The 20,812-nt window shown below is 40.3% G+C and overlaps 1 protein-coding gene across 8 annotated transcripts in view; it reads right to left on the bottom strand.

The window, feature by feature from the left end:
• disp3 (dispatched RND transporter family member 3) overlaps positions 1-20,812 on the bottom strand; it is a 492,179-nt gene that overhangs the window by 208,026 nt on the left and 263,341 nt on the right. For all 8 annotated transcript variants that reach the window (XM_087980574.1, XM_087980573.1, XM_087980579.1 and 5 more), the window contains one exon: positions 3,614-4,691. In XM_087980574.1, the coding sequence (XP_087836700.1) occupies positions 3,614-4,568 (955 nt within the window). In that variant the 5' untranslated portion in view covers positions 4,569-4,691. The remainder of the gene's footprint in view (positions 1-3,613; positions 4,692-20,812) is intronic.

Below are 20,812 nucleotides of genomic sequence, written 5' to 3'. Positions count from 1 at the left end.
TTCTCAGGAACAAGGGTTATCCACTAGGACCATGACCCATGACACCATTGAGTAACCCTCTGAGAGTTGTGGAGTGCTGCCCCTTTGTAAAGAAAGACTGTGATGGAACAGAGTATGCTGCATTATCCTGGTTTATTGTTCCCTGAATAATTAGAGCAGGCAATATGGAGATATCCTGGATGTCGAGGAACTGGAGGAATGGGACCGGTCTTCTAAGGAAGAGGATGAGGACGTGGACATGGGTTGCAATAGGATGTTATTATTCATGATAGAGATCAGCTGTGATGGGCACTACAGGATAGTCAGAACCTCATTGACAAAAACAGAAATTTCTGGACAAACCCAGCCGGCCCGAAAACATATGTAGAGAGAAACCAGAATTAATGCTTTGAGTCCAGTGACCCTACTGCTGTTCCAACAAAGAGTCACTGGAAACAAAACATTAATGCTGTTTTCTTTCACAGATACTGAGTTTCTCCTAAAATTTCTGTTTTTTTTGTTTCAAAGATGGCTTATGTGTAAGGGATACTGGTTTTTCAGCAGACATCCACTGAGTGGCAGGTTGGTCTGGGTACAAAAAATGATATGACAAGGCAAATATTACATGTGAGAGATGCCATGGGGTAGGATAGTTAACTAATGGGGTGAGTTTGGTACGATAGGGTGAGAAATCTCACTAGGCCTCATAGTGATAAACTCTCCAAAAAAACTTGATGTGACTCGGAGTTAACCATAAAATGATAAGACTCAGCCCTGGAAAACTGATGCAGTAAATTCCATGTAAATCAATGTGCAATCTCTAGACAAAAGCTTCATGAACCTAGGAGCTACTATACGGAGGAGAATGTAGTAGATACTACCATTGTTGGAAAAAAACACTTTCATATTAAGGATTATGTGAAAACTGCAAGGGATGGAACTATTTGGATATTTTACGGATTAAGAAGGCTGTATTGGAAACAAAGTCAACTGTTTAATGTGTGCTGTGGTTTACCTGTTGTTTGTAAAAAAAAAGTCAAGTGACTTTAGAAAAAAGGCCCATAAATCTTTCAGGTTGATAAGAGATGGGGCTTACGACTTATTTGCTGAAAATTATGAAAAAATTATGAGGGCCTCTATGCTAATAAGTACCTAGCAACACTTTCTAGTTAACTGTTTAACATAATTAAGTGGTCAATAAGGAAAAAAACTCAGAAGCTGTCAATGTTTCTCCCTTTCTATCTCAGCAAACATTCTGAGAACCTGATATAATTTTCAAATATCAGTATTCCTTAACTACCTTATAAATCCTCAAAAACAGAATTGTGACCATTTTCCAAAGAGTTGGATCTACTTTGATTTTCAATCCGAACTGAAAACCGTCTGTCAATCTATGGCTGTCAGCAATTCAATTTCATTCACAAGAAACCCAGTGACCTGTTAGGAGTCAAAGTTATATCCTTCATTTTCAGGCCCTGAGCAAACAGGGGTGTTTTTACTTTTGAAAAATAACAATCTCTTCAGAGGCTGTTGTTTTTATCTGCTGTTTATATGTATGTGTGTATTCGGGATTAAGACAATATAGTGTGCATTCTGTATTCTGTTATATATATTAACTAGTATTTTCTTGTTTTAAGGACATGTTTTGTGTTATAACAAATGGATTAGTTTGAGTTAATTAAAGTTGCTTTTATTCTGCATATGAGTATAAAATTGATATTGACTAGACATTTTGGTGATTGAATTAACACATTTACATCAATGGCTTGACTGGTGGAGTAGTAGAGCCTCATTACCAGTGCATTCCTATCATCACAGTCATAACATTGTAATGAACAATATGTCAATTGTATAATTTAATATTGAAAAGTTCTATTTCATAAAGGTCTGTATTTATGTGTTATCATATCTCAAACATCTTAAATTCTATGAGGCACACAAGCCGTATTAGACACAAAGATCAAGTTGTTTAACTGCGACCTCAGCAATTTATAGGAAGCATGTTAAGTATGAAGGCTTTTTGCATAGAGAAGTGTGTCAGTTTTGTCATCTTGTACTGATTTTAAAACCGTGGTTTCTGGGAAATTAATGTTTTCCTTGTCTATTGTGGCTTTAAGTTTAATGGAACAGTGATGATTATTGGGGTATTGATGAATTTTTCTAATTCTGCTTCTACATGAGTTCAGATCTCCCATGTATCATCAGAAATACAAAAGAAATTGTAACTAAATGTATGCCCCACCACCTAGTGAAAGAATTCATGAGACTGAGAAAGGTGTCCCTGAAAGCCAGGAGGTAGTCCCCAAAAATCAGAAAGAGAAATCTCAAGAAGAGCCCTAAAAAGGAAAAAACATGTTGAACTCTGACTCAGCTCATACAAAACTATGCTGCCCATGTTCAATATTGCAGTAATTCCTGATCATCCAAAACACTTGACCTCACTATTCTATATTGGCTTCCATTTCCCCATTACTGCAAATTTAGGATTGCAGTTTCTTCAAAGGCACTCAGTCAACTAATGGTCAGAACAGCAATCTGTCATCCAATTAAAGACAACCAGCAGACTCTGAAAGGTAGAGGATAATTAGAGACCTTACAGCTTGAAAGGACAGTAGGCAGTAATGAAAGATAAGTAAGGTCAAGAGTACCTCAACAAGGAAACGCCCCTCTTACTTTTTAAAAATCGTTATTCAACAAATAGATTTAGTGGCCATGTCACCAGTGGTTGACAGAAAGTTGTGCATTTCTCAGAGAGCGTAAAAGCTAATGGGATTTGTCATGGGCTATTGTTTCATTCCGAAGCATTTAAAATAATCCAGCATGTTAACTCTAAAAACTAATGATAATATGTTTTAATCAATCAAGCATAAACTCAAATTAAAGTTTTTTGTTACTCATTCTTCTTCAGTCAAAAGAAAAGTGTGTTAGATTCCATTTTAAAGTTATGATTTTCTGACTCTAGTACAAATCGAATGGTTCATTGATGTGGAAAATTGGGATATATTTTGATTCATAGAATGATGCAGATGGACAATTCTTCAATGCAGCATTTGCACTTTTAAAAAATTGTACATCATGACTAATTAGTGATCATTAATTTTTTTTAAAATTTCCCCATGGAAAATAGTTAAATAGTTTTCTTCAGCTGCTGACAAACCATGATGGAAAACAAAATGTCTCTATGATTAATATCTATAACTGTTTACCATAACAATTAGCAGCAGAATGTGATAGCTGATGATTAGACTGCCCTGCAATTATATTAAAAATAATAGATGAAAATGTGTTGCTGGAAAAGCGCAGCAGGTCAGGCAGCATCCAAGGAGCAGGAGAATCGATATTTCGGGCATGAGCCCTTCTTCAGGAATCCTGAAGAATGATTCCTGAAGAAGGGCTCATGCCCAAAACATCAATTCTCCTGCTCCTTGGATGCTGCCTGACCTGCTGGGCTTTTCCAGCAACACATTTCCAGCTCTGATCTTCAGCATCTGCAGTCCTCACTTTCTCCTATTAAAAATAATAGGAAACATTATAAAGTAAATAAATCCATACATCAACTAAAACACTTAATCAAATCAGCTCTTAATTCTTTCAAACTTTCTCACTTACAGATTGAGATTAGATGAGAACTTACCATGAATATCTGCCAACTTTTGTCCCATTCCATCGTAGTAAATCCTTCCACCTTGTGCTGTTGGAAAAAAATAGGTCATGAGGGAACTGGGAGGCGAGCAATAAGAATATGAACCAAGTGGCATGTCCTTGAGGACTTCATGAGGTTTCCAGCAAAATTCTCGAAACCTAGGATGGTCCATGACTTTCTTCTCAATGTCATGAATTGTCAATAAACGTTCTTTCGTGAAAATATTCCTTTCATCATCACCTCTTGCTAGAAATACAAGCTCCATCCTCCATAATGCATGTGTTTGAGTATCTCCATTAATGTAAGTGTTTGGATAGCTCTTGTGTGACACTGCTCTTGCTTTCCGCATTTTGTATTTATCATGGCTCCTTTTGGTCACAGGTTGTGAGAACAAGTCTCTTTTGCTCAGGTGAATTCCATCAGGTCTCTGCGCTTCACCTGATTTGTAAATGTTTTTGACATGGGAGGCATCGACTGGCTGAGAAGAATTATTGTGCAGTTTTTGCAGCTCTTCTTTGATGAGTTTTTCTAATGTAGCAGATGTGTACTCAGCCAAATCACGTCTGTTCCTCCCCCAAGACCCAAACTGTGATTTTAAAGCAAGCGTCAGTGCATCAAAGCGCAGTGAGGATACATGGTTACGAATCTCAAAGGCATTGTAGGATATATCAATATCGAGGGCAGAACAATGCAAAAGCATAACAACAGTCAGAATTGTTGGGATTATGCAACCTATTACTAATATTAAGGCAGTGCAATATGGGTTAGTAAATATCCACCCAACCACTCCCCAAAAACCTTTAACTTGCAAATCATAGAATAATCTTTTAAAGTTACAGTGGCATTTCTTGCACAGCCTTTGACCTCTGTAAGAGTTTACCAACACATTGTCTTCTTCTTCCTCCAGCCACAGATGCTGCACCAAAGGGTCATCATCACTTTCCATTTTAGTTTTGCCCTGATGATAGATGTTAGGTGGTGGGGAGAAGGTTCTCAAGCAAAACTGGAAATTTGTTGCTGGAGTCTCCTTTTCTTCAGTCTGTCCTCCAGATGAATAGCCTATTTACACCTACAATAGAAAATACAATATAATAAAGTTTATAACTTGGAAAAACTGCAACATAGTTGCTCGAAGCAATTAAGGTGATTTGGCATATAATTTAGGCACACTGTAAAATATGATTTCTAGTAATGAATTCCTAAATTGACCTCTCTTGATTGTTGGTATAGTTAAATTAAAGATAAAGTCTTATAATTCCAGAGGACCACTGGGGTGCTCTCTCATTAGACACAGATGACTGGTGGTAGTTTAACTTGAGGGTCAGCAAGCCTCAGGCGAGGGGAGAGGTTGAGAAGGAGAGTCATTTGTGGTAACGTCAGTTGGTGCAGGACTTGAATCAACATTGTTGACATCATTCTAATGTAAACCCAGCCATTCTGCCAACAGAGTTAACTGACCCCCATTATTATAAGTTGATATAAAACATCCTCAGCTTTCTTATGGAAATGCTTTGCTACTAGATTGAAAAGTATGTAAGTTGAAAATTTTCTACACCAAGATATTAGAATTATTTGGGTGGCACTGTGGCTCAGTGGTTAGCATTGCTGCCTCACAGTGCCTGGGACCAGGGTTCGATTTCAGCCTCAGGTGACTGTCTCTGTGTGTTTGCACATTCTCCCTGTGTCTGCATGGTTTCCTCCAGGTGCTCCGGTTTCCTCCCACTGTCCAAAGATGTGCAGGTTAGGTGAGTCAGCCATGCTAAATTGCCCATAGTGTTCAGGGATGTGGAAGCGAGGTGCATTAGTCAGGGAAAATGTAGAGTAATAGCATAGTGGAATGGTTCTGGGTGGGATACTCTTCGGAGGGTCGGTGTGGACTTGTTAGGCCAAATGGTCTGTTTCCACAGTGTAGCGATTCTATGATTATGAATCCATTTTATATTCAAATGCATGATAGCAGGTCAACTTTCTTTCATTGTAGAGGCTGCTCGTATGAATTATCTGGAAAAAAATATGTAGCTTGCTTAATTGAAACTTTACAGTGACTCAAAATGTAAAGCTAAAGAGATGCAAAGTGGGCAAATGAAGGATAGCTGCAATAGCGTAGAGATTAGGATCAACTGAACAAGCAACTACCACAAGTGAATCACAGCCTTCAGTTCTTGACACTTCTCGCACCACCTGATTGTCAATAGTATTTGTTCCAGATCACCATAACAAAACAAAGGACAATGAAATTCTGATTCCTGACTATCATTTGTTCTCATTAAATATTTAATTTTTCTGTAACCCTTAAACAGCCAAAGAGAACAGCTTCTGCATGGAATAAATTTCCCTGAGTTTATGGATGTATAACACACAGAATAGCTTGCTAAAGTCAAGATAGGTGGATCAGGAATAGATCTATGGTTTAGAATAGTTAGTCTGGTATCAATCTTGATTCCTGCTGTTGCTAAGTCAACTTATTTCAATTGGGGTTTAGATTAGAAGGACACAATTTTTTCATGGATGAAATTTGCTCATTTGAAGTTTAAAAACTGGCAGCAACTATGTTAGATGGTGTAATATCTGCCAATAGCCAGGGCAAAATACCTCACGTGATCATGTGCTTCTCAGCTCACTATCTTCACAATAAGATGTTTCCAGAGTTACTCAATGAACTCTATGTTGAGTGCTCAAAGGCACTGGCACCATATTTATAGGCTAGATAGAGACCATCTCAAATGTAGCAAGCCAGATATGGGATCTAAGAAATTGAACCTTTCTTCCCGCTTTATTGAAACTGCACTCCAGACACAGCTGGATGGGGTAACAGAGAGAGGATTAGTCCTATTCCCAACTGACTGAATAAGAAAACCATTCTATTATACTTGGCCAGTTTAGGCAGAGATCACAGCAGTGCCAACTGCTATGGCCATATGAAAACTGGATGGGCAATATTGCCACAAAAGGTCAATGATCTCATGACCTCTGCATGGTTAAGTTGTACCATCTTCGCTTTGCAAACATACTCTCACAAGACCATAAGTCACTCTAACTCTGTCATGGCACTCATATCTTGCCCAGGATCATTCATTTTGATTTCACACCCAGTCTTGTTTGCAATAGTTCCCTCTCAGCAGAGTTCATCACTTTCTGATACTAACATCTACCATTGATGCTTACTCTTTTCTATATCTCAACTTTAATTCCATTATCATTTCCTTGGCCTTTTGCTCTGGGCACATTTACTAACTGTTCTGCTTGTTTCTCCCCATTTTTATCGATATCAAGATAAATATCACTTCAGTTCTGCAGAAGTCATAGTTGATTTGAAACGCTGGTTGGAATCTTAGCACGGGCTATATTGGGATAAGTGGAAGGATCAGGTGTGATGCAATCATGATGTGGAGGCGCCAGTGGTGGTCTGGGGTGGACAGGGGTGGATAAAGTCAAAGATCACATGATGCCAAGTTATAGTCCAGCAGGTTTATTTGAAACCACAAGGTTTCAGAGCCTAGAAATGAGTGGGGGCTCCGAATGCTTGCAGCTTCAAATAAACCTGTTGGACTATAACTCTGTGTCATGTGATTTTTGATGATGTTAATCACAAGATCTGTTTCATCTCACCACAACATCTTTTCTTTGTTTGAGTAACATGGTGAGATTCAAGCCAGAGAGAGGCAAGTTCCCAATTGACATGCTTTATTGCTTGCCACAGGTTGTGATTTTACCAAATTTACCATACACATTAGTTTTTGGGAAAACTTGACATAGAAAGGAGAGCAAATCCTTGGCTGGTTCAACTTGCCACTTGATCCAGGAATTCCATTTGGCCATAGACAAACTGGAGAATAAAGCACAATTCACCAGCATCAGCCACACATACCTTTCTACCACAGACGTAAGTACTCCACTTTCAGGCAGGTATCACCATCATCCTGGCATCCTCCAATGCACTGATTTACTCCTCCAGTCACAATGCCACACGTAAACTGTTTCTCCCTCCGTATTTGATGCCAGATTTGATTTTCTCCAAAACATTCTATTTTTATTTCATCTCACCAAGTGTGATAAGCTGTAAGCCTTAAAGTCACATACACCAGCCAATTGAGGATTCACACCTATTTCATTCACTCACATCACTAACCTTTACTGTTCTCAATGTTTCCTACTTACTGGATGCTTCAATACTCCATATCATTATGTTAGAATACAAACTGCCCCTGCATTCCCATCATGGTCAAACTTTCTCTAAATTTCATTTCGGAAAAAAACAAGCTAAAACTGGACAGCTGGCTCCTCGCCCTCCTTGATAAATGAATCATAGAAATTCCCCGGAAGACTGAGCACGCTCATTTGGTGACAAGGTGATACCAATTGTATAATCAACATTTTGTTCTGCTTTTCTTCGATTCTCAATAATGCCAACTCTTTGTTCTGCATATGCTTTTTGTTTCCATCTTCACAAACTAATTTCCTGTCTTATTTGCAGACACTACAGAACCCCGCGAATGTCAGAAAATGGCCCTTTCTTGCACCAACTCTGAAGAGGAAGTGTGTGAACTCTCCGAGGATTCATTGCGACAGTGTTCACCTGAACCCTCCACTAGCACACAGACAATGTCGTGACCCTAAAGTACTGTGGACATTTTTTATTTATAATTCAGTTTTTTAAAACAAAGTGGCTTGTACAACCAAAAGTGTCTGTGGGTGTAAATTAAACAGCTGTCCAGAGGGAGACATGTGTGGTGATGTCACAGATACAAATGTGAACGGAACTTCAAACAACACATCTGAGAGGGGGTGGGGCTAAGAGATAAGTCAAAACAGATTGGACTGAGATCCCTTGTTACACAAAGATAATAAAGAGCTGATGACAGCAAGTCTCCAATAGTGGATTATGCCCAAATTGCAGACATATTTTGTATTGAGTTCTGAGGAAGGGTCACTCAACCCAAAACATTAACTCTGATGTCTCTTCACAGATGCTGCCAGACCTGCTGAGATTTTCCAGTTGTTTTAGTTTTTGATTTATAGCATTCGCAGCTCTTTCAGTTTTTATTGAGGACAACAAAAGGACCAGCTTTCACCCTGAACACTGGAATCTGTTCCCAGTCAAAAGGAATCAGAACCACAAAATCTCAACCAATCTGCAAAACTAAGGATCATGAAACTGACTTATGAACTACCCAGTCAATGCTACTGGTAACTTTCACTACAACGGCTGTAACATTCAACTGTTCACTCTTTGTGATCTGTATATCTGCTTCTTTTAAAATTCTTATCCCTTGGACTTATTTTTAATGTGTGTACATTTGTGTTGTGTTACTTATTCTTCTCAGTTTTAGCAATTAATAAACTTACATTTTGTTAAATCAAGAAAACCTGGCTAAATTGGCTCTTTTTAAAACATAAGTTCATATAGGTTTGGCACAAAGGTATCTGCAAAGGGATAGGAACCATTTTTAAACTAACTTTATTGTGACCATCCAGGGAGGGCAAGTGAACAAAGATGGGCAGCCAGTTCATCCATCATTACCCAGGAATTGAGCAATACGGGCAAGCCTATCTGGAACCATAACCTATTGGGGAACCTTCCTCAGGATGTGGGCATAACAACAATCACCATCCAAGGAGCAGGAGAATCGACGTTTCGGGCATGAGCCCTTCTTCAGGAATGAGCAAAGTGTGCCCAGCAGGCTAAGATAAAAGGTAGGGAGGAGGGACTTGGGGGAGAGGCATTGGAAATGCGATAGGTGGAAGGAGGTTAAGGTGAGGGTGATTGGCCAGAGTGGGGATGGGGGCGGAGAGGTCAGGAAGAAGATTGCAGCTTAGGAATGTGGTACTGAGTTCGAGGGTTGGGACTGAGACAACGTAGGGGGAGGGGAAATGAGGAAACTGGAGAAATCTGAGTTCATCCCTTGTGGTTGGAGGGTTCCTAGGCGGAAGATGAGGCGCTCATTTCCCCTCCACCCACCTTGTCTCAGTCCCAACCCTCGAACTCAGCACCACATTCCTAAGCTGCAATCTTCTTCCTGACCTCTCCGCCCCCACCCCCACTCTGGCCTATCACCCTCACCTTAACCTCCTTCCACTTATCGCATTTCCAATGCCTCTCCCCCAAGTCCCTCCTCCCTACCTTTTATCTTAGCCTGCTGGGCACACTTTGCTCATTCCTGAAGAAGGGCTCATGTCCGAAACGTCGATTCTCCTGCTCCTTGGATGCTGCCTGACCTGCTGCGCTTTTCCAGCAACACATTTTCAGCTCTGATCTCCAGCATCTGCAGTCCTCACTTTCTCCTAACAACAATCACCTCAGGAACTCAACCTCGATTAAACACAAAACCACAATCTGCAGAACACATCACTGCATAGCCGAAGGAGAAAGAAACACTTCAGGTCTCTGACATTCAGGGGACATTCAGAGACTCTAAACTGGCTGAGCCCCTTGCAGAAGACATTAACATGGCTCAGGGATGGACAAGACTAGCAGCTTAATATTCAGGGGTACAGATGATATCGGAAGGATAGAAAGGGAGGCAAGTGAGCAGAGGGAGTGGTGTCTTTGGTTAGGGATAACATTTCAGCTGTACTTAGGGAGGATATTCCTGGAAGATTGTCTGGTGAAGTTATGTGGTTGGAACTGAGAAAAAAAAGGATGATCACCTTGTTGAGATTGTATTAATGGCCTCCTAATCATCAGTGGGAAATTGAGAAGCAAATATGTATGAGATCTCTGATGTCTGTAAGAATAATAGGGTTGTAATGATAGGGGCTTTTAACTTTTCATACATAGACAGGGACTGTCACAGTGTTACGGGTTTGGATGGAGAGGAATTTGTTTAGTGATTTCAAGAAAACTTTCTTAAGATTTTGGAGAAGATTTGTAGCTCAGGTTGTGGATCAGGTTATAAATCTTTTCACTGAGCTGGTAGATTTGTTCTCAGATGTTTCATCACCATGCTAGGTAACATCATCAGTGAGTCTCTGGTGAAGTGTTGGTGTTCTGCCCCACTTGTTATTTATCTGTCTCAGTTTATCATGGTAGGTGATATTATTTCTAGTTCTGTTTCTGACAGGTTGGTAAATGGAGTCCAAATCTATATGTTTGTAAATGGGGTTCTGGTTTGAATGCCAGGCCTCTAGGAATTCCTAAGCAAGTCTTTGTTCAGCCTGTCCCAGGCTGGATGTATTGTCCCAGTTGAACTGCCACACTGAAAGAGCTCCTGATGAATTTAAAGGATTCCGTACCAACAACCAGCAGAACGAATTTCATATACAAAATACCCTGCAAGCACTGCAACAAACATTACATTTGGCGAACAGGCAGCCACCAGTAACGTGAGCACCAACTAGCCACCAAAAGACATGAACAAGTAACACTGGTATCCATACACACAGACAAAGAGGGACACCAGTTCAACTGGGCAATACACCCATCCTGGGATAGGCTAAACAAAGACACACACGGGAATTCCTAGAGGCCTGGCATTCAAACTGAAACTCCATTAACAAACATATAGATTTGGACTCTACTGAGCAACCGTGCAGAAACAGAACTGGAAATGATATCACCTACTATGTCAAACCAAGGCAGATAAATAGCAAGCGGGACAGAACATCAGCACTTCACTGGAGGCCCACTGGTGATGTTACCTAGCATGGTGACAAGACATCTGAGAATGAATCTACCAGCTCAGTGAGCAAACTTACAACACAAAACTTTCTTATTCAGTACGTGGATGTACCTACTAAAGAAAGAGCAAAACTTGACCTTCTGTTGGGAAATAAGGCAGGGTAAGTGACTGAGGTGTCAGTGGGGGAGCACTTTAGGGCAATGATCATAATTCTTTTAGTTTTAATATAGTTATGGAAAAGGATAGAATATATCAAAATCTTAAATTTCTAAATTGGAGTAAAGCCAATTTTGATGTTATTAGACAGGAACTTTCCGAAGTTGATTGGGAGAGGCTATTCACAAGTGAAGGGATGATTTTGGAATGGGAATTGGGAGGTCTTTAAGAATGAGATAACGAGAGTTCAGAGGCAGTATATTCCTGTTATTGTGAAGGGTAAGGCTGATAGGTGTACAGAACACTGGATGACTTGAAACATTGAGGCTCTGGTCAAGAAAAGGAGGCATGTGTCAGGTATGAACAGCTAGGACCGAGTGAATTCCTAGAGGAGTATAAGGGCAGTAGGAGTATACTTAAGAGGGAAATCAGGAGGGCAAAAAGTGGACATGAGATAGCTTTGGTAAATAGAGTTAAGGAGTACCCAAAGTGATCCTGTAAGTATAATAAGGGCAAAAGAGTAACTAGTGAGAGAATAGGGCTCCTAAAAGATAAACATTACCATTAATGTGTGGGACCACAGGAGATGGGTCAGATCCTAAGTGAATATGTTGCATAAATATTGACTGTGGAGAAAGAAATGGAAGCTAAGGAACTTTGGGACATAAATAGTGATGTCTCAAAAAGAGTTCATATTACATATAAGAAAGTGCTGGAGGTCTTAAAATGCATATAGATAGATAAATCCTGGGGAAACCTGATCAGGTGTTTCCCAGAACTTTATAGGAAGAGATCGCTTGGCCCCTTGCTAAGATACTTGTATCATTGACAGCCATGAGTGAGGTGCCAGAAAACTGGAGATTGGCTAATGTAGTGCCATTTTGTAAGAAAGGCTGTAAGGAAAATCCAGGGAACTATAGATTAATGAGCCTTACATCAGTGGTGAGTAAGTTGTTGGAGGGGATTCTGGGGAATAGGATTTACATGCATTTGGAAAGGCAAAGACTGATTAGAGACAGTCAGCATGGCTCTGTGCATAAGAAATCGTGTCTCACTAACTTGATTGAGTTTTTTGAAGAGGTTACAAAGAAGATTGACAAAGGCAGAGTGCTAGACATTATGTATATGGACTTCAGCGAAGCATTTGACAAATTTCTGCACGGCAGATTGGTTAGTAAGGTTATATCACATGGGATCCAGGGGAACCTAGCCAATTGGATGCAAAATTGGCTTGGCAATAGATAGCGTGATAAAAGAGGAAGTACAAATAGGGGATTGCTAGAATTTATGCAACTGCTCCCTTGTACAAAGTTAATTTATGAAGTGACTTCATAGACAGACCTGTTACTGTGGATATTGTTCCTAGATTATCAGAGCTGGATTTTATACTGGTTAATAATTTGACAGGTATGAAAATCCTGGCATTTTTGGGAATTTCAAAAGAACCAGTTGAGGGGACAGAAATGGAGATTTTGTAGGAGGAATATCCTGGACTGTTTCCTGCTTGTATTGTAGCTATGTATCAATTGTGTAAGGCAATAAAGATCAGAATGGAAAAACGAGTAGCTCAGGGCCAAGAAAAAAAAGCATCAAAAATATAAAAATATCAAAATTAGTGTCAGGAAGTAGACTCTGCTAAAGTAAACCTGATCAGTAGAGTTTGCTGATGAAAAACACAAGATGGTGACAACACTTGAGCATTAGTCATAGAAAGTGAAACACTTGAATGAGTGTTTGAAATACCCAAATGATCTAAATGTCAAGCAAGACAGGTCTTCAATTAAAACCTAATGAACTTCGACTAATGTAAGCTTCTATAAAGTATTGTGGAGGCATCTTGAATAAGAGTAGGATTTGCTGATGAATCAGAACAGAATAAAGAATCCAGGCGACTGAACGACTGGCAATTTAACTTGAAAACAGCAATGAAATTCCTCAATTCCAATTTGGAAACAAGAAAGATGTGATATGCAATATAAAAGAGTAGACCTAGACTTTAACAATAGTTCTGGAAAATTTTAAGGTACAAAATGAGAAGTTGACAAGTTGCCACAGCCTAAGAAACAGGCAGTAACTAAGAAGAAATACATTCTGAAATGAGTGGAATGCCCATATGAATGGTCAAACCTATGTGAAGGTTTTGTAAACTCGGAAACAGAAACACTGACCTGAGTGGAGCAGGTGCTAAGCTGAAAGAAAAGATCAACCAGCCTGAAAACAAATTGGTCAATAAGAAAGTAAACAGATGTTCGAAGAGAACTGCAAAAGAAGGGAAGAACTGTAAAAGAAGTTTCTACTTTTGAATCAGTGTGAAGAAAAGAATGCGTGCAGAAGGCTGGTATATCATAAGACAAATTACAAAGAGACTTTAGCAAAGGCTTGCTGCCTTCACACCCCTCATGGGTGAGAGACTGGGAGACCTGTCAGTCCGGATTTCCAACACCATCATGTTGAGCACAGGGCCCCCCCAGGGCTGTGTGCTCAGTCCACTACTGCTCACCCTGCTGACACACGACTGTGCAGCGATGCACAGGTTGAATCACATCATCAAGTTCATTGATGATACAACTATAGTGGGTCTCATCAGCACGAATGACAAGTCAGCATACAGAGAGAAAGTGCAGAGGCTAACAGACTGGTGCAGAACTAATAACTTTGTACGTGGACGAAAGAGATGGTTGTTGACTTCAGAAGGGCACGGAGTAACCACTCTCTACTGGACATTGATGACTTCCCCATGGAGATTGTGAAGAACACCAAATTTATTGATGGACACCAGGCGGGGAATCTCACCTGGACCCTGAACACCAGCCCCATAGCCAAGAAAGCCTGGCAGCATCTGTACTTTCTGCGCAGGTTGAGAAAAGACCACCTCCCACCCCTTATCTTCACCACATTCTACAGAGGCTTCATTGAGAGTACCCTGAGCTGCTGCATCACTGCCTGATTCGGGAATTTCACTGTCTCGATCGTAAGACCCTACAACAGATAGTGAGGACAGCTGAGAAGATCATCGGGATCTCTCTTCCCTCCATTACAGACATTTACTCCACATATTGCATTTGAAAGGCTAAGTGCATTGTGGAAGACCCCCCTATACCCCTTACTCAAACTCTTCTCCTTCCTATCTGGCAGAATATACTGGAGCATTCAGCCTCTCATGACCAGACTGTGCAACAGTTTCTTCCCCCAAGCCATCAGGCTCCTTAGCACAGTATGATCGGACTCTTTCCCATCTGAAATTCTTTGCACGACTTTGAATTGCTGCCAGAAAAATGTCTATTATTTATTCTTCTTCTATTACACTGTAACTTGTGTGTCTTGCATTTCTTATAAACTTTATGCCGTGTTCGATTGTGTATTTTGTGCTGTCTGCGTAGCACCCTCGGTCCTGGAGAAACGCTGCCTCATTTTTACTTTTTCTGTTGTATATGGTAGAAATGACAAATAAAAAGCTACTCTACTCTACTCTACTACTCTATCTCTAATGATCTCTCGATGCCCCTTTGTGATGCATACGTCTTCGTTCCCGCTATGTATCTTCCATTATCCAGCCATCCAGCACCTACTGTGAATACACCTCTGGATGCTCGGTCAAGTCAAGGGTTTTTCATCAGTTAAGGAGCAGTCATTGTCAGTCAAGGCAGAGTCTGATCCCAGTCCATGGGCTTGGGCATAGTCAGATGGCCACTTGAGACAGTCAAGGTCTTATCACGATAGTCTGGACAGCGAACTGCAGTGAGTCCTGCATATCCAGTTCAATCAGTAGATTCACGATGTCAGCCAGGGAACTGCATTGAGATCAGTCACAGGCTCAGGCACTCATCAATTGGGGCTGTCTGTCCAAGTCAGTTTGGGGTAGCATAATCAGTCTTGGGGTTTGCTAAATGGAAACGAAAAGGGAGTTATCAAAGGCACTACGGTGTTAGAGCAGCTTGTGAAGTCAATTGTGGGGATTGAAAGCAGCATGCTAGGATGCAGAGGGGACAATAATTGTGAAAAGGGCAACTCAGCACAGAAGGATTGGAGATGATAGTATATTGGAGTATATGGATAATGAGGTAGGCGGTCATGCCACTCACAAGCACATAGGAGATCTTATTCCAATATGTACAACACTTGCCATGCTGTGCGAATACAGTTGGAAATTGATTTCCGAAACTTTTTGTCCCCATGCCCACATCACAAAGACAGCATTGCATATATTAACAATACTCAGTCTTCAATGTAAAAGGAGAACAACTCTGTGCCCTTGTGAAATCTTTGAGACCTTGGATTCTGTTTGTGAATTGTGGCCAGGTGACATTTCTAAGTTAATCTGTGATTACTTCTGCTTCACAGGTTTGACTATGATCAACTTGTAATGGGCAATGATTGTTTGTGATTAGAACTTGTATCCCACACAGTTTGACATTGCAAGCATTTCGCATACATCGTATTATGTGACTTCAACCTGTACTTTAATTAATGCAGTCATCCTTTTAAAGGCTTCCTGCCATTCACACCAGAGTCCACACACTCAGACAGATAAAAACACATTTACTTATGCTACTCCAAGTATGGTTGCAGCCATTTTCCTATATTTATTCCATGTTTGCAATTCAGATGAGGATAAGAGACATGCTCAGCAGAGTGAGTCAGAGGCTTAACTTAGTATCAAAAGCCCCCTGAACTGTCATGTTAATTTTTTTCTTTGGACTCTCTGCCAACCGCATCACTACAGATAGTTCTACAACACTGTAGTTGCGTTCCAACGAAACCTCACTTAATAAAACATTGCTTAATAGAAACAATGGGGCCCCTGGGAAAAGTGGCGTTGGGGCAGAGCAGCAAACAGTAACACTCACGGTCACACAAAAATCACCCAAATGCCTAACACAAAGCACAGCACAGCCTGAATGAAGGTTGAAATCATATTTATTAATGAAACAAAAGTAAATTTAACACAGTACATTTAAAAAATGTAAGAAAGCTGCTCTCTGTACAGAACCTCTCATAGAAAGCAGCTCTACAGGCAGCTGACATCAGTGCATGCACAGAATGAAGCGTGCCAACCGATCCCCACTGGAAACGCGTTATTGCGAACAGAGGTAAGTGTTCTTGAGGTAAGCATTCCCTAATTCTTCAGTGATAATATAACCAAATTGCGCTGCTGAAATGTGTGTTATCCCAGAACTACTTGTATTGTTCTTATGCAACTCCTTTATTTATGTTTTCATCTCCCAACATTAACCCCGCAGCCACAGCCCAATGGTTCAGTCATGCCACCTATTGTACTGCACTGTGTCCTGTCAAAGCCAATTTTTTTTAATATAAAGGTCCTCAGTAACCTCTTTCCCTTGTGCACCATGACTTTATTTACAAGATGCCTATTAACCACTTTCTTCTTTGTCAAAGGTTCATGTAGAGGAATTCCATAGCTCTCCTTGTCGGAGTCCTTCATGTTGTACTGTGTGGAGGATTATGCTAAACTGTCAGTTATATGAGAATTATGTGAATGCTAACTGCTCACATTATTAACAGCTTGTTCTGTTTCTGAAATTCCCCAGACAAGTTCATTGGAACCATGACCAATGAATTCAACCACAGCAGGGGACATGGTTGCTGTGGTGACAGTACATGAAGGCACTGAGAAATGGAAAAGTAACAGATGCTTCAGTAAACCAGGACCAGTAACAACCTTCAAGCAGCTGTTGAACTGTTTCCATATGTAGAAGTTGCAGATGATATAAGGTTCAGGTGGCCAAGTTCTCAATGACATTTCTTCCAGATAACCACAGATTGAGGATTTTATGGGACACTGTGACAAAGCTATGCCAACTGCTGAAGTAGGACCTATGGCCTGAAGGATTAAGTAGCCTCCTATTCCACTGGCCATCAAGGTAACACTAAATTTTTACAGGTCGATTACCAGATTGAGCCTGTGATTCACTCTGCTGAGCAGTAGTCTTTGCCGACACAGCTGACTTCCCCCAGATGAGGGCACTAGAGACTGTACACTTCTCTTTGAGGGTGTCACATTCTGTGCAGTAGCAAAGGGCTTCATTCCATAATTGTACAAGTCATGTATGTTCATCGGTACCACAGTTTTGAATTCTGTGCCAGGTATCCTGGGAGCTGCTATTATGATTGTAGTCTTGACAGTTCTCATGGTCCTGCTTCATTTCAAGGGCTGGTTGCCATACAAGGATGACTATTGGGAGTAAAGACTACCCTCTGGAACCATAGTTGATAACTCCATTATACAACCCTGACTTAAGCCATGCATAGAAACATTGCAGCCCATTCTTCCACCAGGGCTATCATGGAATAAAGGGTTGATTTCCAGAAGATGAGATCCAATGTTTAGATTGCCTAACTTTCAGTACAGTACAGACAGTCTGTGCTCTATAATTCTGTTGAAGGAGAGCTTTCTAAGCATTGCTTTTTTGAAAGACATGAGAATGTTCAACACTTAGGGGCTAAATTTTATCAAAAGCCAACTGAATGTCAATTTGGGGAGTTTCATCTCTCTGAGAGCTTTATCAAGTTATCATATGCAATTCATCATTGCTCGCTTCATTATGTGTGTACCATGGCTGTCATTACTGTATGCCACCAATTCTAGAAACTGTGCTCTGGTAAAGAAGGGATGTGATGATTCTAAAGACCTGGGAGGTCCCAACAGTGAGAGTACTTTTGCCATTGGAGAGTAATAGCTACCCCCTGTGGAGGAAAATGAGGATATTGATCAGGAGAAACATGTGTAGGTTAGGTGAATTGGCCATGCTAAATTGCCTGTAGTGTTAGATGAAGGGGTAAATATAGGGGAATGGGTCTGGGTGGGTTACGCTTCGGCGGGTCGGTGTGGACTTGTTGGGCCAAAGGGCCTGTTTCCAGACTGTAAGTAATCTAATCGTCTTTGGTATGATAGAGCAGTGCAGCATCAGTGCAACACAGCAAGAAGCCAGGCAGGACTGAATTGATACCCAGTTCCAATAGATAAGAGATGGGTGCAGTGATCATTCATTAAGTGTAAATATTTTGTTGTTCAAAATGCAAGGGGGTCAATTTTGTTCCAGAAGCACAGGCAGCTCTTCTGTGTCTTCACTTATGTCTTCAGTACAAAATAACATTTTCAACCATTTGAAAGCTTTCCAACTTCAGCATTGAAAAAAGAGATAATATGCTATGCTGGGCATCTGGGAACAATAACACTCCCTTAAGGCAGGGGTTTTAAGATTTTGTGGTGCTAAGGACAGATAGCCTGTGTAACTCATTCTTATGGCTGTAGTTACAATGATAGTTGATCTGACATATGATGATGTCTGTGGGACAAGTTTAGTTTGGGTCTGTGCTGTATGACCCTATGACTCAATTTCTGAACATGATCTGGTGTATGCATTCAAGAGTCACCTACATGCCCTCACAGGCATTTGTTTTTCATTCTCCTCCCATTAAGGGCACTGTGAAGGGCAGCTTCTAGCTAACTGTGCTTAATCTCGTACACTCTGGTCTCAAATATAGCACTGGCACCAGAATTCCAGGGAGGTCCCAACAGCGAGAGTACTTTTGCCATTGGTAGCATACAGTAATGACAGCCATGGCACACACATAATGAAGCGAGCAATGAAGAATTGCATATGATAACTTGATAAAGCTCTCAGAGAGATGAAACTCCCCAAATTGACATTCAGTTGGCTTTTGATAAAATTTAGCCCATAAGTGTTGAACATTCTCATGTCTTTCAAAAAAGCAATAGAAAGCTTAGAAAGCTCTCCTTCAAAAATAGCCATTCCAAAAATATAAATCTCAAGTGGTCACATTATTGTAAAACTAAACAGATCTATTTCTGATGGGAAGTTCACCACCCCCATATTGACCATTCTCATGCAGTCATCCTTTCTTAGTTCAGTAATTATGCCATCAGCATCTGTGATGAAAGGACTGTCTCTTTCAAGTTAAGTGCTATCCTACAGGTTGCTCAAGATTTTCAGGATAATTTAGCAAGCTATGCTAATTCTGAAATGTTGAAGACCAACAGATGATGAAAACGTTTAGAAGAGATTTCCTATTAAAGCTCCCAACCTGATGCTTATAATGTAAGATTGCACTGTATAGCACTTGGATTCCAAATGTAAGCTCAAGTTTTAAAATCCATCTACCTCCAGCATAATGCTCTGTCAATGCTGTCCTGCTGAGCACTGTTGACTCCTGAACAGTAAGGAGGACTTGTAATTGCAAATACTTGAAGAAGAAATCAGCTGATGATACCATGCATACATTATATGGATTATAAAAAAAATACTCATCAACAGAAACATTTAATAAGGGAAAATAAACAATTCACATGTACAATGGCTGGACCACAGGCTACTTGCCATTTAAACAACAGAGATTGATACAATGAAAGAAATCCAAACCCAGCTGACTCCTCCTAGAAAGTTTTCAATAAGGTTCTGTCTGATTGCTCGTTTAGACGGTGCATGGGTCTATTATGGTCTCTGAAATGTCCCTCAAAATGAATGTCTTGATCCTCATCATAATCTTCACAAGATTGCTCTTGATCCCATTTTTCATCTGCACTTAAAACATTCCCCGCTTTGTCAGGTCTAGTTGTGAAGGACATGACAAGCCTCAATGATGCAGCATAGCTTTTCTATACTATACTGAAAAGCACCATAGCAGTGATACTCTCATCAAAATAAGTCTCAGTTGCTCCTTGGGATGAACTGCTACCATAAAATTTCAGAGCAGCTGTGACCTTGATTCGCACCTGGATAGGTTGTCTGCCTGTTCCTTCTGAGTTCAAAACCTGTATCAGCAGATGACACAGCTCAGTGACGATTACCCAGGATATCCCTCGTCTCCACATGCACTAGTTCTTTGGCAGCTTCAGATAATCACAACAAAGCAAAAAATTTAGGGTTTAGTCATTTTTCTCCATCTCTTTGGGTTACATTTAGCTGATTATTCTCTCTGTGGAAGGTGGAATCTGCTTCTCCTTTTTCTCACATGCTGTCTTCTAGTCTCTCTGCCTGTTACCTTTCAACTGATTCTCCATTGGCAAAATAAACCTGACTGAATTATTTCTAATGCCAAACCTAATGGGGTGTAAAACCTACATAATTGGACATATCATCATTCTGCTTACTTTTCTTATGGCCAGTGGAGGCAGAGAACTAGAAAGGAATCCTTCAACTTCAGTTGTAATATTTTAATAATATGGCAATACTATCATTATTTTCTTTACCTAGTAATAGTGGCACTTCATTTCACGATATGAGATCCAAAGACAAAGACACATAAACTGCAGAACGCAAGCTAAAATAAATTATAACATAGGGCGAGCTTACATAATCGAATCTGAAAAAACATATCTACTGAACAATATCTGTAGAAGGTACATTGTGGAATTAGGTTACATAATGCTCAA

Source organism: Chiloscyllium plagiosum, unplaced genomic scaffold (assembly GCF_037043375.1).
Source record: "Chiloscyllium plagiosum isolate Xiang-an unplaced genomic scaffold, Cpla_swu_hap1 HiC_scaffold_37, whole genome shotgun sequence".
Lineage (NCBI taxonomy): Eukaryota > Metazoa > Chordata > Chondrichthyes > Orectolobiformes > Hemiscylliidae > Chiloscyllium > Chiloscyllium plagiosum.
Note: the sequence above shows the minus strand (reverse complement) of the source record. Positions and strands in the feature narration are given on the sequence as shown.